General features: G+C 30.2%; 2 protein-coding genes, 1 long non-coding RNA gene and 1 pseudogene across 6 annotated transcripts in view; 2 read left to right on the top strand and 2 right to left on the bottom strand.

Annotated features, from left to right (window-relative positions):
- Positions 1-1230: 1230 nt before the first annotated feature.
- Positions 1231-22211, bottom strand: part of LOC136782968 (general transcription and DNA repair factor IIH helicase/translocase subunit XPB-like) — a 588849-nt pseudogene continuing 567868 nt past the window's right edge.
- On the bottom strand, positions 2193-2930 carry LOC136783037 (uncharacterized). The gene is made up of 3 exons (XR_010824215.1): positions 2591-2930; positions 2275-2516; positions 2193-2205 (listed from the first exon to the last, which is right to left on the bottom strand). It is a non-coding gene; the product is annotated as an uncharacterized lncRNA (long non-coding RNA).
- Positions 3715-22211, top strand: part of Kua (Plasmanylethanolamine desaturase Kua) — a 157254-nt gene continuing 138757 nt past the window's right edge. The window contains exons 1-2 of one of the 3 annotated variants that reach the window (XM_066742714.1): positions 3715-3764; positions 3969-4568. The gene's annotated coding sequence lies outside the window, so the exon portion shown is untranslated. Of the gene's footprint in view, positions 3765-3828; positions 3910-3968; positions 4569-22211 lie in introns of those variants that run through there. The other 2 variants (XM_066742715.1, XM_066742716.1) reach the window with 2 other exon arrangements.
- Positions 15664-17853, top strand: LOC136783004 (uncharacterized). Of its 2 annotated transcripts, XM_066742787.1 has the most exons (5): positions 15664-16230; positions 16321-16437; positions 16511-16549; positions 16630-17108; positions 17192-17853. In XM_066742787.1, exons 2-4 carry the CDS (start codon positions 16359-16361, stop codon positions 16872-16874), a joined length of 363 nt encoding a protein of 120 aa, XP_066598884.1. In that variant the 5' UTR covers positions 15664-16230; positions 16321-16358; the 3' UTR covers positions 16875-17108; positions 17192-17853. The 2 variants fall into 2 exon arrangements, with proteins under 2 accessions (XP_066598884.1, XP_066598883.1); XM_066742786.1 differs by having other exon boundaries at positions 15664-16437.

Raw genomic sequence — 22211 nt, forward strand, 5'->3', positions numbered from 1 at the left:
TTTACGATAAGATGCAAAAAACATGTAACCAAAAAAAAAACAGAGGATAAGAAATCTGATCATGACGAACCAAATTCATCCAAAAATTATGAAAGTTGTTGGAGAAATACAAGGGTAAGATTATATATATTCATGTTATTTTATATAATTTTCTTAAACAAGTATTATATTTCATATTAAAAACATTTTTGATCCAGTACGACGGAGAGGTCAGAGAGCAACGAAAGAAGCTTAAGTTGGATGTAAAAAAAAAATCGCCAAAAAGAATCCAGAAAGGCCTGTCACTCCAGAAGGTTGTAATATTAAAGTAACATTTGAACGTCATGTATTAATAATTTTAAATTTCAATATTTTTATAGGTGTCTGGACCATTAATTTCGTTACTGATTCGTCTGACGAGTGAAGGCTCCCAACAATTTACATTCAGTTATACATATATATATATATAAATGTCATATTGTAAATCTAGAATACCGGAAATGAAGACAATGCATGTTGACGTTTGGTGAACGGCGGGTAATGGAAATATATAATATTTACCAAATGCAAGCTAATAATACTTGTCCATTGGACTCATTATAATTTGGAATAATCTATAATGTTCTATTACCGCTATTATATAAGCCTATTAAAATGTATTTAAAGTAAAAAACTTAAAATAAATTTAAAAAAAATAACTTATATTAAATTAGATTATTGAAAGTTTTGCTTATTCAATTTAGTAAAAGAAATTTATAAAAATTAATATTAAACTTCATTGAATTTAATAACTGCAAACAGAATAAATATTAAGATATTAAAAAAATTTCTCTCTCCAAGTACTTTGTACCTATATGTTATTTACACATCAACACAGTAACAGTAAAATAAAAGTGAAAAGCTGTATTATAAACACATGCTGTGTGTATACTGCATGCTACGAAAAATGTCCGTCTAGAATATTTAAATTTTGTAATTAAGAAGTTTTTGTGGCATGAATGCATTACGTATCAACTAGACTACCATAACTATCTTATACCTTAACGGTACTGTGTTGGATAAATGGAGAAAATACTTGAATTTAAAATACTTTTCAATAAAACAAGAAGTAATTATAGAAACTCTTGTTTATAATTTTGAATTTTATCATTAAAATATAAATAAAAATAGTAAAAAAATATAATATTAATAAGGTATTTCTATCTATAAAATTGTTACTATCGAATCTAAACTTTACCACGGTAAAATTAATTAAATGCAAGCTTGCATTACTGTAGAATTTAGGGCTCTTAATTTAATAAATAGTAGATGCTTGTTTGCTGTTGAGGAATTATAAAAGATTTCTAATATTCATACTAAACGGCATCATCGGCTCCGGAAATTTGTCGTGGTAACAGCTATTCGTATGATCTGAAATGCATAAACGGTAATGGAACATATGAAATAAATATCGTATATTGAAATATAAATCAATAAATATTAATGCTTTATTTATTATACAGATCTGAGCCCTTTTCCAGGAATTCGTTCTTCATCGGCGTCATTGTCACCTGCTGATAATACTTGTTGTAGTAAATGACTTTGTTTCTCTCTAATCTTATTCATGAAATCTTGCTCCTAAAAGTTCAGTACAATTAAAAACACATTTTTCAGGGCAATACTATTTTGAAAACTTCGTAATAAGAAACAATACCTTATCCAATTCAGCTACCTTCGTGTAATAACTCTATAAGCATAATCCTGATTGAATAAAAATCTTTGACGTTTTCTATAATAATTCATTTCTATAGTATCCTGCGATACCCATGTATAAAAGAATGACTCGTATTCTGCAGTAATTGCTCCTATAAAACGAAAGAAAAATAAGTATTTTTTTCATTTTCAAATTAATTTTACTAACCAAGCGCCAACCTTTCTTAGCTCGCAAAATTCTTTCCAAATGCTGTGCTTCTTGTCTTCGGGATTCACCAAGTGATGATATTTGTACAAGAATATTGGCCTATGGTAAATCAAAAGACGTTTTTGTAACTTTACTTATAAATATAGTAATAACCTTTGGTATCGAATTTAAAGATTTGAAAATTTTTATATATTCTTTCACTTTGACCCCAGTAGGATCATAAATATAATGTTTATTCACCTTACAGTTCAGCCAGCCGTGACTCTCACAACAATTTTCCATCATTGCCCATCATCTGTCTGAAATTCTTTATCTCCTTACAAAGCCTAAAAATTGTTGATGAATTTAAGTAAACATTCATGTCAGGATTAATAGTATCATTTCGAACATAATACCATGCTGGTAGAGGATGGTTCAATTCAATACATTTCTCTTGTGGATTCCTTCAGTCTTCTCTGGATTTGCCTCCAAACTAGCATTCTTGATTTCCTCATCATCTCTGTCAATTTTATTGTAAAGAGTATTATTCTCCCCCTTGGGACTGTAGCTGATTCCTCTGTTAATTCATTAGTACCTTCTGGTTCTTGGATTTTCCCACAGGAATTGTCTGAGCTTTTGCCACTGGTTTTGCACCAATCTGCAAACCATGAAACGAAACCTTATATATTCAGCACTGTTTAATTTAAAAAATTTTTTTTACAATCTACTTACTTAAAAAATATTTATGGTTATTATGAGTGGATAGCAGATGCAATAACATCATCATTCTCTGTTTCATCTACTATCTTCCATAATATGCATTCTTGAGCAATAGGGTCTTTCAATTACCTTTCAAGTACATCTGGCTAGGGAGACTGAACAAAGTGCTTGTTGTGATTTGATGCAAGCTTAATCTGTGTGAATTAAAGAATCAGTAAATAAACCATTAATTTTTATCAGTATGCATTTTAAGCAGTTTAAGGAGATCGACATACTTTACCACATGACAATGTAAATAATTCATTAAAAATAAAAAATACCATCGGATATACCAGTTTTGCTTAGTATTTTGATATGTTCTATTATATCGTATGTTTCAAGTCCTACACTCATGGCAGCACATAAAGAATATGCAATTAGCTCTTATACTAAAAAAAATAAGATGTATTATTTTATATACCCACAAAAGATGCGAACATTATTTTTTATTACCTCATGGATATGCTGTTTGGCAAATCGGCTTTGATATGGCAATGATGCTCAGCGTAATCTGCAAAAGAAATTAACACAAAGTACCACAAAGCATTACAATTACATAAAATGTACAATGCTCTATTACACTTATCTGATGCATATAAACGCTGCTCTCTGCTGTCTCCATTTGACACATCCTGATGAAGATCTTTCTCCTTCATGAAAGCACCAGCTTTTTCAAAAATTGGCAACGACCACAACAATGATGTTCACCGTAATCTGCAAAAGAAATTAACACAAAGTACCACAAACTTTTATGATAACGTATAATGTATACAATGCTGTTACACTTATCTGATTCTATTGACTCCTTGTTTTGTCCATCCTTTGAAACCTAAGCACAGTAATTTGACAGTACCTCAATTAATTTCAACAATCACCATAACCTTTGGCTGAAAATAGGTTACACTTACAATAAGAACATAATATTAAACGCAACCTACTTTACCGATGTTTACTTTACCCGAAAGAAATTGTTACCGACAGACCGACTTCGTTATCTCACGGATTTTCTGCATCAGTGTGAGTTTAACCGTCAGCAACAATTTACGTCACTGCTTCGTCATATCACATGGATAGACCCTTGAATTTGTGTGAGTATCCCCATCCTCCTCAGCAGAAAGCCGATCACACCGATATAGCCTGAAGTAATGTGAGTAGCCCTTACTTTCCCCTCTTGACTGGCGCAGTAGCCACTTCACACGCATATGGGCTTACGGCTTTGTGTGCTGCCTTCCCTGTTCAACTGTTTTTGTAGCAAAAAAGTTCATTTCTGGCATCACTGGTTCACCCCCAACGTATGACTCATTGTTACCAACTGAAACGTTGCATTTCTTTCACATTTATTTTTTTTCAGTTGGCTGAGGAATGTCTCTAGTAGAAATAACTCAGGCCGCACTAAAGTACTAAGTGATCAGCCCTCGGTCAGTATACCAGTACTGTCCGTGCCAGTTACCGCATCATCAGTGGTCAAGCGCAGTCTACCCACTCAGTTCAACGGTCAGCAGCCTTAACACGCCTTAATTACCCACTAATAAACGGAACTTGTTATATTGCACAGGCTCAATAACGTACTTACCGGTCTATACCAGTAATATTACCTATCGCATCTAACCGGTACGAAATAAAATCATCAAAATGAAACTTTACAACAATAATTTTTGTATTTCATAATGCGCTGCAAAATATACTGTGTGTATTTAAAGTACTTTTTGAATGATAAGTTCTAAACGGTGTAGTGCACAACACAAAATATCACTCCAAAAAAACATTCTACATTCAGTCAAAGTTGGATGGATTAAAGTGAATTAAAACGAATTATATCTCACGTGAATATATTTCAATAAAGTGACTCTTCCTATTTTATTGAAAATCTCTGTCAACATTATACATGTATTATTCCTACAATTCTACATACGGGTATTCCAATAGCAACAACTACAAACCGCTCTTATTGGTAAATTATAATTGAACAATAAATGTCACATACAAAACATCGAAGAACATGAACGTTAAAAGGAAATGTTTATCTCTGTAATCTGCATATGAGAGGCATCAACTTTTTATATAACCACATTCTTTAAGAACGCGCATAAAATAGTTAATGTTTTTTCTTACATTCATGTACTAGGGTGTTTTAAGTGACGAACCCTCTACATATAATATATTATACGGGGTATAGAAGTTCCAAGGACTCTAAAGTTTTCGAAAACTGAATGGTATAAAAAACAGTTTTTTGATTATATTCATAACACATCTAAAAAATTTTTAAATGTACATAATGTTTGACTTTGGGAAGTATCCTGAGGGATATAAGAACGTTATCTTGAGTTTTTTAAATGGAGTTCTTTATTTATTATGTTGCATGTTCTTGTAGCTTATCTCAAAAGCTCTTCAAAGCCTTCTATTGATTTTCAATTTCATCCAGGCGTTTATAAGATATTTCGTTTTAAAATTGCATTTAACTATGGGCTTGTCCGCAACAGTGTGCAAAACTGTTATGGGTACATATGTAGAATGATTTACCTAACTATACTTTCAAATCGAAATGTGTCGTAAACACGTGGATGAAAACGAAAACACGCATAGGTTTTTAGGAAGCTCTTTAGATATCTTACAAGAATATGTAATTAAAAATTAGGGTTTTCATTTAAACAACTCAAGAATACTATTACGTGGCTTTTAAGACGTTTGTCAAGGCCAAGCCGATTTAGCCGTCCGATAGACATTAAATATACTATTAGAGTTCCCGCGCGCGCGCGCGAGCTATTTTTATTCTTACTAATTAGTTTTTGAAATATTTTAGGCACTCTTAGACTTCCTCTCCATTCTGTTTATGATAAATAAAGCATAATCGATATTTCATATCATTCGGAAATCTATTTTTTTCTTTAAAATTTGATCTAAACATGGCGGCTCAAACGACATGTGGATAATGCTACCAATTAATAATGCGCTTATATAAATATACACAGAAACGCACACACACAGATCTTCGAATGTATTACTGGTGATCAATGTTGGTGATGTGTGATAATTAACTATCGCACACCCACCAACAATGGACATTAAGGCAATTGTCAAGAGTCATTCATGTTGTAAAGAGCCGTCTTAAAGATGGCCAAGAGAAATAAATCTATATGTCCTACTTTATTTGTATCCTCATCTATGCATGTGTTTGAGCGCGGATGAGTTTACTCTATACTATATACTGCATGCGTGTTCTTTTCTTAGTCTGCAAATAAAACGATCCAAAAAACTGAGTTATGACCTGTACCAATTGTACCATTATTAATGATGGACTTCTTTTAAATAGTTTAGCCAAGGAATTAAGTTTACAGCACATTTGTAGTTAGATATGGCTGCGTGCGCGCAGGCGCATGCGTCACTTAATTCAATACATCCAGGTATAAGAATACGTTTTCATTTAATATTCTTTTGCATAAAACCATTTTTCAAATGCCTCCATATATTTGCATCGGGTAGGATCTATTATGTAAATAATTTATATCTCTCATAATTTTATAGGTAAAACCGTTTCCTTATATTCTATGTGCTAAAACGCGCGTTTTATGTTACGCATCGTACGTATGATCTATAATACAACCCTGTTAAGAATAGAATTCGTAAATGACAATTACGATATTTCGAAATAATTCAACATTTAAAAATTAAAATACGTATATATAAAAAATTGAAAAAAAGTTTAAGGTAATATAAATTACTGAATAGGGGCTAAATGCAATATTGAAATTTCATGAATACGTAATTAGAATGAATATGAATATACATATAGGTGTAAAGAACTGAAAATATAAAAAAAATGTTAAGACTTCTATTCTTAACATTAGATTTATAGACTGAGCCAATTTGACTCATTCAAAAGTATTTCAAAATCATAATTTATATGTAAAAAGTGTTTTCAATAAATTTTTTAATAATAAATCTTTCATTTAATTTAAAGCAGAACTAATTTCTATATAAAAATGTTCAATTTTCGTGTATTATTCAAATTATCTGACTTTGGTAAAAATAGGTCTAATCAACGTCCGTAAATCTAGTATTAATATGGTAGAATAGTATGAGATAACAGATTTAAATTCCAAATAATAACAAGTCGTACTTCTGAACCCAGCATTGCAATCATATTTTAGTTATATTAAGGTAGTTTTCTCGCTGGATTCAGACTGTACTAGTCAGACATCATAAAATTAAAATAAACAAACTCCTGCTTTAAAATGTAATTAATAATCATGAAATATCAAATAATAGGTAGAACACAACGTAGAAAAAAAGTTTGCACTTGTATATTTGTATCTATAATGCCATTTTATTAACTGTTATATTTTAATTATTTTTTTAATTTTGATATTTTCATAAAATTTTTTATTTTTCACTCGATTTTAATGTTTGATATGTCATATTAATTGTGAAAACATACCCTACAATTTTACCGAATTAATTCTTCAAGTTAAATACAGAAACAATAATAATAACCTTTTTTTCTACCATTAATCACCTTTTTATTAAATAAAATAGATTTCCAAGCACGTTAATCATTATTTTAAAAAACTGACTCGGTGAAGTTGCAGAGTATAATTTCATAATTAGTATGGCACCTCAAAAATTAAAATTAAATGAAAAATAAAAATTTGTTATAAAAAAAGACAAGTAAAAAGAATTATTAAAAGAGGATAGTTAATAAAATGGCACTATAGATGTAAATCTAAAAGTGCAAACTTTTCTTGTACATTACGTTGTACTTACTATTTGATATTTCATTATTATTAGTTAAATTATAAAATAGAATTTTATTTATTTCGAATTTAAAATATGTCCGACTAGCATAGTCTGATTCCAACGCGAAACAACTAATTTAACCGAATTTATTATAGCATACGACAGTCAAAGTCGGGAACAATCAACCGTTAGACTACCGGTGTTTTTCCCATGTAAATTTCTAAATATACTCTGCCAACATTTTGATTATTGACACTATAGGGTATTTTCCTAACAGCGAAACATAGGAGATTCGTGCTATTCGACTATAGCGCTCGGAATGATTGAATCTGAGAGCGCTGATTGGTCAATATTGCGTAGTACCAACATATAATAAGCCGTTACCAATAGTTGGATACAAAAAATGAGATTCATCCGCCATATTGGTGTGGAGAATGTTTACATGCTAATCCTAGCAGAAAGAGGTGTAAAATGGAGAAATGTCAATTGGTAAGGTTACTAAAGTAAAAATTGAAAAGAATGAATGGAAAGTACGAATATTCTTTATTTTCATTCAAAGTATTTAATTTTTACTTTAGTAACGACAACATTTGACATTTTTTCATTTTACACCTCTTTCTGCTACGATCAGCATGTAAACATTTCTCCACACCAAAATGGCGAATGAATCTCATTTTTCGTATCCAACTATTGGTAACGGCCTATTATATGCTGGTACTACGCAATATTGACCAATCAGCGCTCTCAGATTCCATCATTCCGAGTGCTATAGTCAACTAACACGAATCTCCTATGCTCCGCTGTTAGGATAAGACCCTGTATATACATGGTGAATAATTGTAACGAAGCTTTAGTACCATTTAAGTGGCGCCCGACAGTCTGAAAGTTAAGAGGTTATGTTTAGCTATGATCGTTAACATCATCTACTTTCTAATATGAATTTTGGTTGCATTAAAAGTTATTTTTTATAATTATTGAGAGTGGGAGACCCCGGTATCAAACAATACATACACTGCAGGCCAAAAGTTTAGGACCAATTGATAACATGGTCAAAAAGACAGGCTCTCCTTTAAGTACGTGTAGTTTGGCAACCCTAAGAGGTACAACAAATTTATGGATATCGTCGTGAAGCTTATTAAATTCCGCGTCCTACTGCATTAATTTGACCTAGAAAAATCTAATGGGTGCCTGTATTAAAGAAAAGGAACATTACAACATTTTTGACGTCTAGATATTTATGGATATCATATTTCAATTCTTTGTACCGCTCATAATAAAAGTCTGAGGCATTTGAAATTCAAGGAGGTGAAAGCTTGAATCTTTAGCTTTCATTCAAGTCCAGAAACGTTTATAAATTCTTATTAGATCCGCAGTTATTTGGTAACTTATGAAGCAGTGTTCGTCCAACATTTTTTCCATAAAACATCTGCTCGCTAAGCTCTTGAAGCAAATTCAGGTCTGTATAAATTATGGGTGCCAAAAAGGGGAGCCACGTTTAACTTTTCTTTCATTTGATTAACAACTTTTGTATGGTTTGAAATAAATCAATGAAAACTTTAATACAATTAACATATTTATACTTTTATTGATTGAATTGGAATACGTAGCATTGTTAATAATCAAAATAAGAAAATTAAAAGTGGGACCCGTTTGGCACCCTTAATTTAAACCGACCTGCATTTGTTCTTAGAGCTTAATGAGCAGATGTTTTGCGGACAAAATGCTGGTCGCGCAATGCTCGACTAATCGTCAAATAACTGCGGACCAAATAATAATTTATATGTTTTTGGACTTAAATGAAAGCTTAAGTTTCAACTTCGTAAGACGATTACTATAACCGGTGCAAGCCATTGAAATTGGATATCTATATATAAAGAGACATAAAAAATTGTATAATATCTCCTTCTATAATATGGGCATCTATTGGATTTTTTTAGATCAAATCATTATTGTTGGACGCGGAATATTATAAGCTTTCCAACGTTATCTTTAACCCTTTGACCGGGAATAACGTGTGCTGCTCGTGACGATATACAAGTGCCATCTCGGGCAATAACGAGCTACACACGTTACAGATTGCGAGAATGTTGTGTGCGCTTGCGCGTACATAAGAACATTGTTTATATTGCAGAATTTATATTCATTTTATTGCGTATTATGAAAGTTCAAATAAATTTTTATATAGTTGCAAATATCCAGCAAGATTAATTTCCAGTTTAAAGGGTTAAATTTCTTTTATCTCCTAGAGCTGCTAATCCACTCGCACATAAAGAAGAGCATGTCATTCTGACAATTTTGTCGGGTGATCCTAAACATTTGGCCTGTAGTGTATATGAAATAGTACAAAGTTTATTTTAGCTATATCTATATTTTAACCTTAAATTCAGTAAACTAAGTAGGAAATATCATTATTACTTATTAGCTTTTTCGGATTCATTTTTTTCTGTGCTGTCAGATTATTTGGGGAATGTGAGTTTTTAATAATAAATATCTTAAAATATAGTCGAAGAATTGAAAAAGTTTACATTTCAGAAGCAAATAGGGATGGGACAATATATCCCAGTGGGATTTTTAACTCGAATATCACCTGACGAAATCGTTGCAGAAAAGGATGTAAAAGTTGCAAAATCTGCACAAAAACAATTTAAAATGCCGATCAACTGTTGCGTCATTCGTAGTTAAAAACATACTAACCCTTGCAGAGAGATATCTCTGCACTACAAAAACGGTTTGAATAGGTCACCAATTGTTGAAAAAAACCTCAAAGGCCTATGTCAATGCAAAACGGGACGTAGAAAGCCCAGTTGGCTTATTTAAGTATAGGCTGAAATTTATATATCCCTGTATATGGGGCCCAAAGGGTTAAGCATGTCTATAGATGTTTCAATACTGTGATTTGATTTGTTTGGATATGGCGATCAAAAGTTTGAAATTCAAATATAAAAGTAAAAAGTTGCTTCTGAATACTCTTAATTATATTTAATATTATGTAGCCTTGTTTAACGTTCTGATATAAGTGTTATAAAAGTAATTTCTTCAACTCTTTGATACAAATTTATTATTGTAGTTATGCTTTTACTAATTGTGAAATTTAGAACCTCTAAAAGTAACAGAAGGTGTCAATTGTAACATACTTTGCCATATCGATTACAGCATATTAGAATCAACATCGCATTCTATGCTCTATATATTTATTCATTTTAAACAATAATTTAGTTCCTATAAATGACAAGTTTCAATGGCAAAGCAACGGTGGCATCAAGTTCTTTCTACTGATATCCTTTTCACTTCTCAACTATAAATCATTTTTTTTAAACAGGTTATCTATGGTTAATTTCTTTTTTTTGTAGAACTAGTAAAATCTAGTTGATTTTGATAATAGCCTCGTACTGTTATTTAAAATATCACATCTATTATGCTAGATATTTTCCTTGTTACAATCGCGACCCCTTTCTGATATCAATTAAAACAATTCGCATCGACATATGAATACGTTGCTAATTAATGTTTCCGTTTTAATAATGAAAATATCATATATGAATGTATATACTAGAATGAAGAGGGAGAGATACCAGATAATAATAAAATTGGAACAAAAGCTTTAATTGCTAGACATTACTAGATATTCAGGATTATTTTATTTTGTAATGCTTGACATTCGCCTCCCCTACATCGTGTTTAGTTTTTGCAATAAAAAAGAGTAAATATTTAAACAGCATGGGGGTGCTACTACAATATATCCTTTTTGCTATTTCTCGTGGCGTCCACAATATTTTCTAAATCGTTTATCTGAAATTAATATTATACTGAAAATGTAGTTAATATAAAATATTGTTAATGTCTTGAACAATGAATTTTGTGAAAACCCTACAAAAAAATGTTATATGAATTGGCTTTAGGCCAAATATTTGCAACTCGCAAAAAGGTGCTTCTCAGCAGGTTAATTAAAAGTCACAATTGTCATTAACCTTAATCACTTCAAAAATTTTATCTACATCTAAAATGATCTATTTTTAAAGTGGAGCAATATATTCAGAACTTTGCAAATAATGATGTAACTTAATTGTGTCATATTTTACAAAAAAAAAGTAATAGGCAAAAAGGTTATGTTGAGCTGATAATCCTGAAAATTGTTCTATCTGGCTGTAATAGTTTGACTCTGAGAAAAATGCCAAAGAAAACATGCAGATTACTTTAAGTTTATTAAATGGAATTTCCCATTTCCTTACTATATATTATTGTAATATATTTCAATAGTTTTCTAAAATAATAGATTCATATACTATGACACCCTGTTACTCACTGCACTTTTCAGTTCGAAATAATTTAAGAATCTATGACTTTCGATGTCTGTATACGAAGATGACGAAATTTGAGTGATTCGCTCTAATCAGCACTTTTAACCCACATGTGCTCTGATAGCTACTTTCTTACAAAGTTTTAAAATATTTGGTTGAAAGTTATTTTTCATATTGTTACCGTGTTGATTGTTTGACTTTCGCAACCATTATAACAATATTAACCCTTAAATTGCACTAGGGGTCTAAAATACCCCAAAGAAAATATATGCTTTAATTGTAACTTTTAAGATTTAAAGTTTTGTGTTTGTACCGTCAATTGTGAAAAACCGATTAATAAGAAACATTATTATATTCGTAATAGAATACTTAAAAATACAAGTTTTGTAGACATTCTAAAAAGTTAGGGTCTTTTAGACCCCATGTACGTTTTATGATATTAATAGGAAGTGTGCGCTTTAAGGGTTAAAAATATTACACATTCGAAAAAATGATCAAATTAAACTCTTCTGCAATAAAATATTTATTGTCAAAAAAAATTTTAAACACTTTATTTAAGCCCTTAAATACGTAATGTATTATCTATATATATATTAGGGTCGCCATAAAAAAATCCGGTACTTTTCAATTGTTAAAAACGATGAAAAACTTAAAACCCTTTTTTTAGAATGTTTTGAAACCGTTAAAAGATACCGAATCGGTTTTCAAATTCAAATAACGATTTTTTTTATATTTTTTCAAGGTTAGATGTAAACCTAATTTCCAGTAGATTTTTAAGATAGTAGTCTAGTAAATCCACCGGATTTGCAGAGTATTCTTCAAGAATTTTTTTGACTACTTAAATGAAATGCAAAAAATCTGAAAATTTTATATGTTATTAATACCATATTGAATTATACAAAAATATATTTTTTTTCAATTTTTACGATATTTTACTTAAATTATATGGGGTCAAAGTAGGTGAAAAAAAACATATGCTGCTGGTCCGTGAGGTATCTCCAATTTGGATAATCGGAAACAAAAAAATGCAATGGATTATTGTTCAGTAGGATTGTTATTCTGGCTGGAACTAGAAAAAAATAATTTTGTTGAAAAATAACAAAATGTCGGACTTCGAACAAAAAGGTACAATTTTTTTAGTGTAAATTGGGTTGTAACTTGAAAAATAATGGATGAAAAAAAATGATTCCAGTTCCGGCCAGAATTACAGATGTGTAGAAAAACCTGTAAATATTTCGGTCCGAGCAGTTAAATAGAAAATCTATTATGCCTCGGGCCGACCGAGAGAACATGGTTTAGAGAAAAACGCGCTTAAAGTTTGGCTAACAGAAGTTTCATCCTCACACTAATCATCGATCCCAGGTGCGTGCAACAAGCTTTAGGTCTCTTCATACGTGTCAAACGCGGGTATATCTGGTTATATTCTTTCGTATATCAAAAGGAATACGAAACTTCAAGAAAATATAAAGGTAATGAGTCATAATAGTGAGGAATAACCGTTAGCAGCTGTTGTGCACCTTACAGCGTTTAATTATGTGGCGCTCTCGAATATATGTTATATCTTTGTTAGTATTTTGAATATCGGTTAAAAATTATACACCATTTTCTTGTGTCGGTATACTATTGTAATATGAAAAAAAAAAAATTGTTGTCAACCCAAACAACTAGACTACTACATTAATTGGTTAACACTTATGAAAATAAGAGATCCCAAAGTTTTTATAATTTCTAGAAACCATTGAATAATGCCGATATTGTTTTTAAAATTAAAAACGGCTTAGCGAAATTATTAATTAGTATAGTGTTTTGAAAAGTCATTCAGATAAGTTACATGAATATAAGGTAGAAATACGTTATTACATTTAAAAAAGTTAAGGTTACCTTTATCTGATCTTCATGATACCACTTAAGAACAAATAATCAATATCAGGTAATAAATCGATTTATTACCTGATATTGATTATTTGTTCTTAAGTGGTATCATGAAGATCAGATAAAGGTAACCTTAACTTTTTTAAATGTAATAACGTATTTCTACCTTATATTCATGTAACTTGTCTGAATGACTTTTCAAAACACTATACTAATTAATAATTTCGCTAAGCCGTTTTTAATTTTAAGAACGATATCAGCACCATTTAACGGCTTCCAAAAATTCTAAGAAAATCAGGGTTCCTATTTATTTATAATTTTTAACAAATTTGAACCTCCGGAAATTTTTTTTATGGCTATCCTAATACATCTACAGGGTGTAACATTAAGGTAGGTCAATAATTTAAAGAGTTATTGGGGAGGTCATTTACACCAACTTTTATTAATGAATATAGGGTCGCTGAGCCCTGAATGAGTTTTTACCAACGTTTAAAAAAAAATTATGTTAAAAAAATGAGACGTCAAATTAAAACGTTTTCAATACTTACGAGCAACTTTAGATTCATTTCCTTCTTAAAACAAGAATACTTCATAGGCCCGGTGTCACTTGCGCAATCGTAAACACTCACTACACTAAAGTGTTTCACCACTGTATTTCGTTTGCTTGGTCACCACACACACACACACACCTACACATTAAATTATAAGTCAAAATAAATGATCAAATTGTCTGCCCTCCAGATATTCTCGTTTTAAGAAGGAAATGAGTCTAAAGTTGCTGGTTAGTATTAAAAACGTGTTAATCTGACGTATCATTTTTTTACTATAATTTTTTTTTTAAACGCTACCCGAGTAGAATTTGAAAATCACCATTGTCTAGCCACTAGCTAATAAAGTTGCATTTTATATCATGATTATCTATTTTTTTTAACCAGTGATGAAGTCATGGTGTAACGCTTTTGCTTCCTATAGGCTGTGTAGATAAATTAGTTAGTACCTAGATAAAATAATTTCACAATCATAGCATACAATTTTTGTTAACGTAGCTAGATAATTTTATACTCCTTGCCACTAAATAAAAAATCTTTTCAATAGCTACATGGAAAACATAAATTACTACTATATATAAAATGATGATTAGCTACCAACTAAAAATGAACGTATAAATAGAAAACTTTGATTTAACTTCTAACATTAAACCTATTGTTATATTTTTTTTTATTATTCTTATAATACCCTTTTTAATTACATCAATACTCTTAACAATATTTCATTAATATTCATTGCTGAAAATTTGTCTCCGGAGATAGGACTCGAACCTAGAACCTATAGACTTCACAGATGATGAGACAGTCGCCTTTACCGCTTGCGCCATTCAATGTTGTTGAAGTAGATATCTTATTATAGTCTACTTATTAAAATTAGGACAATTATTTATTTCAAATAATTCGATAAAATATTAATTTTATTTCTTAAATTTTTTATTGAACTTTTTTATACATAAATTAATAAACTATTTAATGTAGATCAAAATAATAATGTTTTAATTCTAATAATAGCCTGTGTCTCTTTCTAATTCTCGATATTCAATCGAATGTTTAGGAACAGAATCGACAAAATTGATACAGGCGAGAGTGTCTTTCTGTCTTCTCTACTTTACGTATTACGGCTTTTCTATGTCTTGCCTTATGTTTACGTTTTATAACTAGCTTTACACTTTCTATGACGTCATTTTTCAAACGTACGTCTCTACGCATTGTTCTCTGTCCAGATCTTTGGTGAATAGTGTTTGTGTTATTTTGTGCAACCTTTGTGAAGGCAAGTTTGTTTTATTGAGACGAAGTAGATTGCGAGGTACGATGATATTAGTCTAATATGACATATTTAATTACAAGCATAAGTCGAGATATTAAAAAGTATATAGTTAAAAATGTTTATTAATGAATTTTCAAAAACATTTTCAAAATTCAGGTTGTTTAAACTGGCAGAATTACAAATGTGTCTATTGAGTGTTTAATATATTTATGTGTACATCGTAAACACGTGTGTGAAATAATTTTAATTTGTTGTCGTCTTCTGTTCAAGGTACGTATAAATTGAAAAATAAATATGAATCTCTACTACTATATCTCAAAATGTATAATTAGTATTAACTTAATTCTTTAATCCTTTAATCAGATGCTAAAGTACAGAAAGAAAAATGCAGGCTACAAAATTATTAAATTTAAAGGAAAAAATGCAGGTGGAACAATTGATATTGTTCCATCAGCATGGATTACATTTGATCCAGAAACAGAAACATTAAAAATAAAATTTTTGCCACCTCCTTATACCAGTCAAAGGTGTAAAATGTTGCATACCATTGTAAAAAAGTCAAGCAACTGCATTGGATAGTTAGCCATGGTAACCAGTTCAAATAATAACTAATGCATATAAGTTAACAATATTTATATTGGATAAACTAATATATTAAAATTGATATTTATGTTTTACATTCTTGGTATATTTTTTGAGATACTTATTCTGAAACCGCAAAAAAATGAGAAAAACTGAAGAATGGTGATTACATTTGCACAACTGACTGCGAAGGAATAGTAACTACTTCCCAATTAGACGGTGTAAAGAATGTGGACAAAAAACTTCCAAGTGTTAAAGGACTACATAGTGTAATATCCAACCCAAGCAAAAGCACTGATTCTTCAGGCGATGGTTTTTAAAATAATTTAATTTTATTTTCATAATGACATTAAGTACAGATGTTTCATAATATTTTAATATCAAAAATATCTCTTCGTACAGACTCAGTGTCATCATCACAACTTTACGGAAACTTTTTAATGGAATCATCTCAAGCTGATGAGCAAATTATACTTGATTCAAATTTAGATGTGATACAGCACACAAAAGATATGGGAGGTAAATCATACGCTTTATTAACTGTTTCTTTAACAAAATAATAAAATCATATTAATACATTAAATACTTTCAGAAAGTCTAAGGATAGATGCTGTGGTAGATCAAACAAGTAGTAAGCAATTCATATTACTACTATGAAAAAAATATAATATTTTATTATGACTTCACTAAATGTATTAATCAATTTTGTAGATTTCAGTAGTATAATGAAAGGGTTGAAAGAAATTAGGCACCAAAATGGAATGATATGGGATGACGTTAAATTAATAAAAAGTCAATTGGACAATTTTGCTGTTATGAACAAGAAATCAGATACATCTATGAATTGGATGAAAAACAATAACATTTCATGGCCCCTTTCAACAAAAAAAGAGTTTGAAAACTTAAATGTTTTATTAAAAAATGAAGACATCCGAAGTGATTTTGTAAAATTATAATTGTTTAAAATGCTTGAAAATAACTAGCTACTCTGTGACCATATGAATTGAAATAATTTCAAGAGGCATTTATAATTGGGTTTGTCATTGACTCAAGAACAGTATTATCAAAAAATATCTTGGCTGTTATAATGAAGTTTTTAAGTAAAAACTTAGCGCAACAATTTACTTGCCTCAAATCAGTTTCTGGTAAATATACACTGAAGCCTTCAGTCTTCTATGACACAATAATTAGTAAGTTAATATAATTTTATAAAAGAAATACATTTTTACGTAACACAATACATTATCCATTATTAATTAAATAACATTTGCAGATGTTTTTTTATCTAAAAGCCGCAGTGGGATAATTCAAGAGAGAGTTTCTGAAAAAAATATCGAGAAAATTATTGGAATAGTTTTAACTAATTCTAAATCTTGAGATAAATCAAATAATCGGGCTGAAAATGCAAACTAAATAGTTTGAAAAATTTAATAATCTATTAATATGATAGTTAAAGTTTACAATAAGTTTGTAATAGATGGTTTTAAGTGAATAACAGCAAGGAATCCTATGTAAGCATGACTAAGTGCTAGAGTAAAGCTAACTATATCTTTCGTTATGTATTTATACTAAGTAATATAAAATCATATAAAAATAATGTGAATACTTCATTAATTAGAATTAATGAAGTAAAGGTATAGCATAGATTCTTTATATTTGTGAATTTTTTTCATACGGAATGTGCATTTTTATCATTTTAAAATTAATATCCTTCAGTTTAAAATCCGTGAAACAGTCAGATGGCTCTTTTACCAATTCCTACATGTTTAAATCAGGGGAACTTGTAGGATAGTTGAAAATTGTTTTTTTTTCTTCCATTGTACACCAGTCATTGTTATGTTATCTTGAACATTATAATTATAGCCTAGGCTTTTTACTTGAACAATCATACCATTAAATAACATAAGTATGTTATTTGTGTTTGTCGTAGTAATAATAAAGTTGTTATACTGCAATTTAATTATTAATTTACGATTATCATTTATTACTTTTCTTTCTTTTAAAATAATTAATGTTGGAGGGATGACAGGTTTTGTCATAACAATATTGTGTTCATAAACACGTCTGCAAATTTGAGCCAACGGTTTATTAGCTGAATGTAACAGTTTCTTTAAATACCCCAAATAATTTTCAAATGGAAATGCTGACATATCATTAAGAGTATAGTTGTTTGTTTTAACGTCATCTGATAAATGTAAAAGATAATGCGCATTTAACACATGACTCTCTTCACCATAAAATTTATGTAAAGATTCAAAAAAGATTTTCAAATATGATTTTGAAGAATTGTTGAATTCTTGCGCAAGTCCTTTTGTACATAAAATTCTCATTGCAGTATAAAAAAGTAAGAAGTGTTCGTACAATTCAGTGCTCATTATTCCTTTAAATAAAATTGGTCGTGCATATAATGCTATAAAACGAAGTTCCGATGCTTTTAAACTAGGAACTAGGGGTCGTAGTTTTCATTGAAATTCCAAAGGTATGAAGGATCTCAAGATATCTACTCGTTTAAACAGCTTTTGTCGAAGATGTACATTTAGTCGTATTGTAGTTCTATTCAATAATAAATCCATTGTAAAAAACCTTTTAGTTACACCCAAGCAGCAGAGGTGCATATAATCCAGTGGAAAGGCATAAATCATATTAATAGGTGGCTCAATTCGTAGTAGAGGCGATTCACCGGTATGATGTTCTGGATTTTCTTGTAGTCTGAACGACTGATCTGTTCTTCCTGGACAAATGGTATCGGGATACACAACGCGTTGTTTCGGATACCCAACACATTTGCCATGAACAACGCATCGCTCGCATGCTTCGTAACCTCTATGACCTTTTATTTGTTTTAAAAATTTTCTAGCGGGTATGTCGCATATGATGTGCTTTAATTGTACAGAATATTTTTTTTCACCAATATAAATGCCTTGATTCTGGAGAAAGTTTATTTCATTGATAAAATCGGCTGTAAATTCATCAATACTGCTTGGCTTTGTATTATCATAATATAAAGCAATAGGAAAAGGAGGATATTTATTTGAAACAAATAATATTCTACATAAAATAGGCCATAATTGCTTCGATCCCGAGGTATACAGAGACGCACCATCAACGTTAATTTGCAATCAAATATTATTATCTATATGTACATTAGGATCAATGTAGCTCACAAGATCTTTCGCGATTCCCATATAAACATATTTACCAGCAGAAGCGTCAGCTGCATGCATTGGTCGTATGTTATATTTGGCTTTTGAGGTCTCTAATAAAGTTTTACCATTTTTTGGAAGTTTTGGTAAAAGCCTTTTTCTTAAAATTCCTAATAATTTATCAAGGTGTTTTAATGGAACATTACATGTGACTGCCCAGTTTCTTAATTCTTCTACTTCTGGAACATCTTGATTATGTTCATCAGTATTATAATCATCGATATTTTCTAAGCAACTGTTGTTAATACTAGTACTTATTTCATCATATTCCAAATGTTCGTTTAATATTTCACTGCAGTTATCACTTTCTGTAACTGAACTATTTTGGCCAAAGACATAATCAGAAACGTTTGAGAAAAATTGTATTTCTGATGATGTAGTAGCCACATTATCAAGTTCCATAATTTTAGCTGTAAGAAAATATTTACATTCATAGTGTTTTATACTTTTTAAAGTATCAAAAATGTAAAAGATAAAATAATTTAAAATTGTATAAAATATATAGAAAATATAGAGATTTAACACATATATGATTAGGAAATCAAACCCTGGAGGTAAGAAGATATTTCTATTCACAGAATTGGGTGATAATTATACTAAATTAACTTCATTATATTTAATGGATATCAATTTTTTTGCACGAAATTCTTTCCAAACACCTTTTTATTTGTATTCAAACGTCTTTTTATGTCGAAGTTGAAAAATGTTTAAGGCTATTAACGGCTATTTATAATTATACATACGCTGAATTTTATTGGATCGTGCCATATTTGCTACAGTAGATTTTAAGAGACGGTGCTTCTTCACTCTTTGGCGAGTTTTTTCCCTTTTGTTCATCGTGCTTTATACGATTATATAATTAAGTAGGATATTTATTACCATGCGAAGAACGTTATGATGTTGCAATTACAATATTTCCGATAATAATCCACAGATTGATTTATAGAATCGATTTTTCCAGAGTATAATCGAAAACCAACGAAGTTCGAGTCCATACATACTAATATAATACAGTGAAAGTGTATAATAGTGCATGTGCATATTATTAGCTCTATCTATCGGTAAATTTTGTAATTTTTGGTAGAAATTTTTCGTATACGTATACAGTCACATTCTCACTTGAATATCATAGTGTAGGTGTGCACGGCACGGATGCACCTGTAAATAATATTTTATAGATAGTCACCAGATATTAACTGGCTATACAAAATTATTTAAAGGCAACATCTATAAGTAATATTTTCTAATCAGTGATTACGTATAATGGCTAGGTACAAAAAATGATTTAATATTGACATCTGTAAATAATATTTTCTAGCCAGTTACTAGGCATTGATTGGATACAATCGATGATTTAAAAGTTACATCTATAATTAATAGATTCTAGTCAGTCCTTAGACAGTGGCTAGATAAAAAGTCATACTCTGTATCTCTCAGCTTAAAGTTATATTTACTTGCTAGTTATTAGGCAGTAGCTGGGACGCATTTATTATACTAAAATATCTAGGTACCACTAGACATAGGCTAGATATGAAGTGTTATCTAGTAATTATTAGCTAAGGGTGCTCTAATCAGTATCCAATTAATATATCTAACAAAGACTAGATAGTGGCTAGCACGAAAATGATTTCTTTTAGATAAAATTCTACTCGGGTAGTAGAAATTCATTCAGGACTCAGCAACCCTATATTCATTAACAACAGTTGGTGTAAATGACCTCCCAATAACCCTATAAATTATTAACCTACCTCAATGTTACACCCTGTATATGGGGCATTCTCTGTTAAAAAAGCCACCTTCCCCCTGCCCGTTTCAATTTTTGAGATAAAATAGTTTTCAGCATTTGAAAATTTTCGTTGAAATGTCTATTTTTTAATGCCGTATGGCGTTGTTGAACTTTCAAATTTACTGACCCAGAATCGAAGGTGAAATAGAGGGATGTGTAATTTTTTTTTAATATTATGTAATAACTTTTGCATCTGGATTACGCAATGCCTCTAGATAAGCTATTTTATGTTTCTTTACCTGCCGAATCTAAATCTATTGCGGAAAGTGAGCTAGCATGTCAAAATTGATTTTTTTTTATTAATTTTTTCTTGAAAACTAAAGGTTTAAATAAAAGTTGCTGTAGAATAAAAGTTGCTGTAGAATAAAAATTTCGTAGAGTTTTGTGAAGAATATTGTCAAAATTTTTAGAGAAATTTTTGGATTTTTTTAAAAATCGCAAAATTGAAATTTTTAAAAAAAGTTTCTAAAAATTCTTAAAAAATTTAAGAGTATTATTCAAAAAATTCTAAGATATTTTTATTCCATAGCAATTGTTATTTAAGTCTTAAGTTTTCAAGAAAAAATTAATAAAAAAAAAATCAATTTTGATATGATAACTCACTGTCCGCGATGGATTTCGATTCGGCAGGTAAAGAAACATAAAATAGCTTATCTAGAGACATTGCGTAATCCAGATGCAAAAGTTATTACATGATATTAAAAAAAAATTACGCGTGCCTCTATTTCACCTTCGATTCTGGATCAGCCATTTTGAAAGTTCAAAACGCCATACGGCATTAAAAAATGGACATTTCATCGAAAATTTTCATATTGCTGAAAACTATTTTATCTCAAAAATTGAAATGGGCAAGGGGAAGGTGGCCTTTTTGCCAGAGGATGCCCTATATATATATATATATATATAAGTTCAACAGTTTAATTTCAGATAAACGTCTTAGAAGATATCGTAGCTGTCAAAAGCCATTAAAAAAAAGTGTTATTAGATAATATATTTATAACTATTAAATTAATTTTTAATGATGCTACAAAAAACTAATTTAAAAGTAGGTGGTCTTAACCGATCCTACAGCTAAGCGTATATCTTTAACAAACTATGACAGGGCGAATCGTGATTCTGCTTTGCACAATGTTTCTCTGTCGCATATAAAATTCCCAGTAATTGCCCTTTTGCAACCAGTTTATGCCGAAACACGATCACGTATCATATGTACAGGGTATGCAGTTAAAACGTCCTAGACCATAAATGTAAGAAACCGCATATCTATGTAACTATTACAGATATAAAAAATTGTTATAAGATCT

The sequence above is a fragment of the Prorops nasuta genome, unplaced genomic scaffold (assembly GCF_024137725.1).
Source record: "Prorops nasuta isolate Cenicafe-Biocafe unplaced genomic scaffold, Cenicafe_Pnas_1.2 PNAS00031, whole genome shotgun sequence".
Taxonomy (NCBI): domain Eukaryota; kingdom Metazoa; phylum Arthropoda; class Insecta; order Hymenoptera; family Bethylidae; genus Prorops; species Prorops nasuta.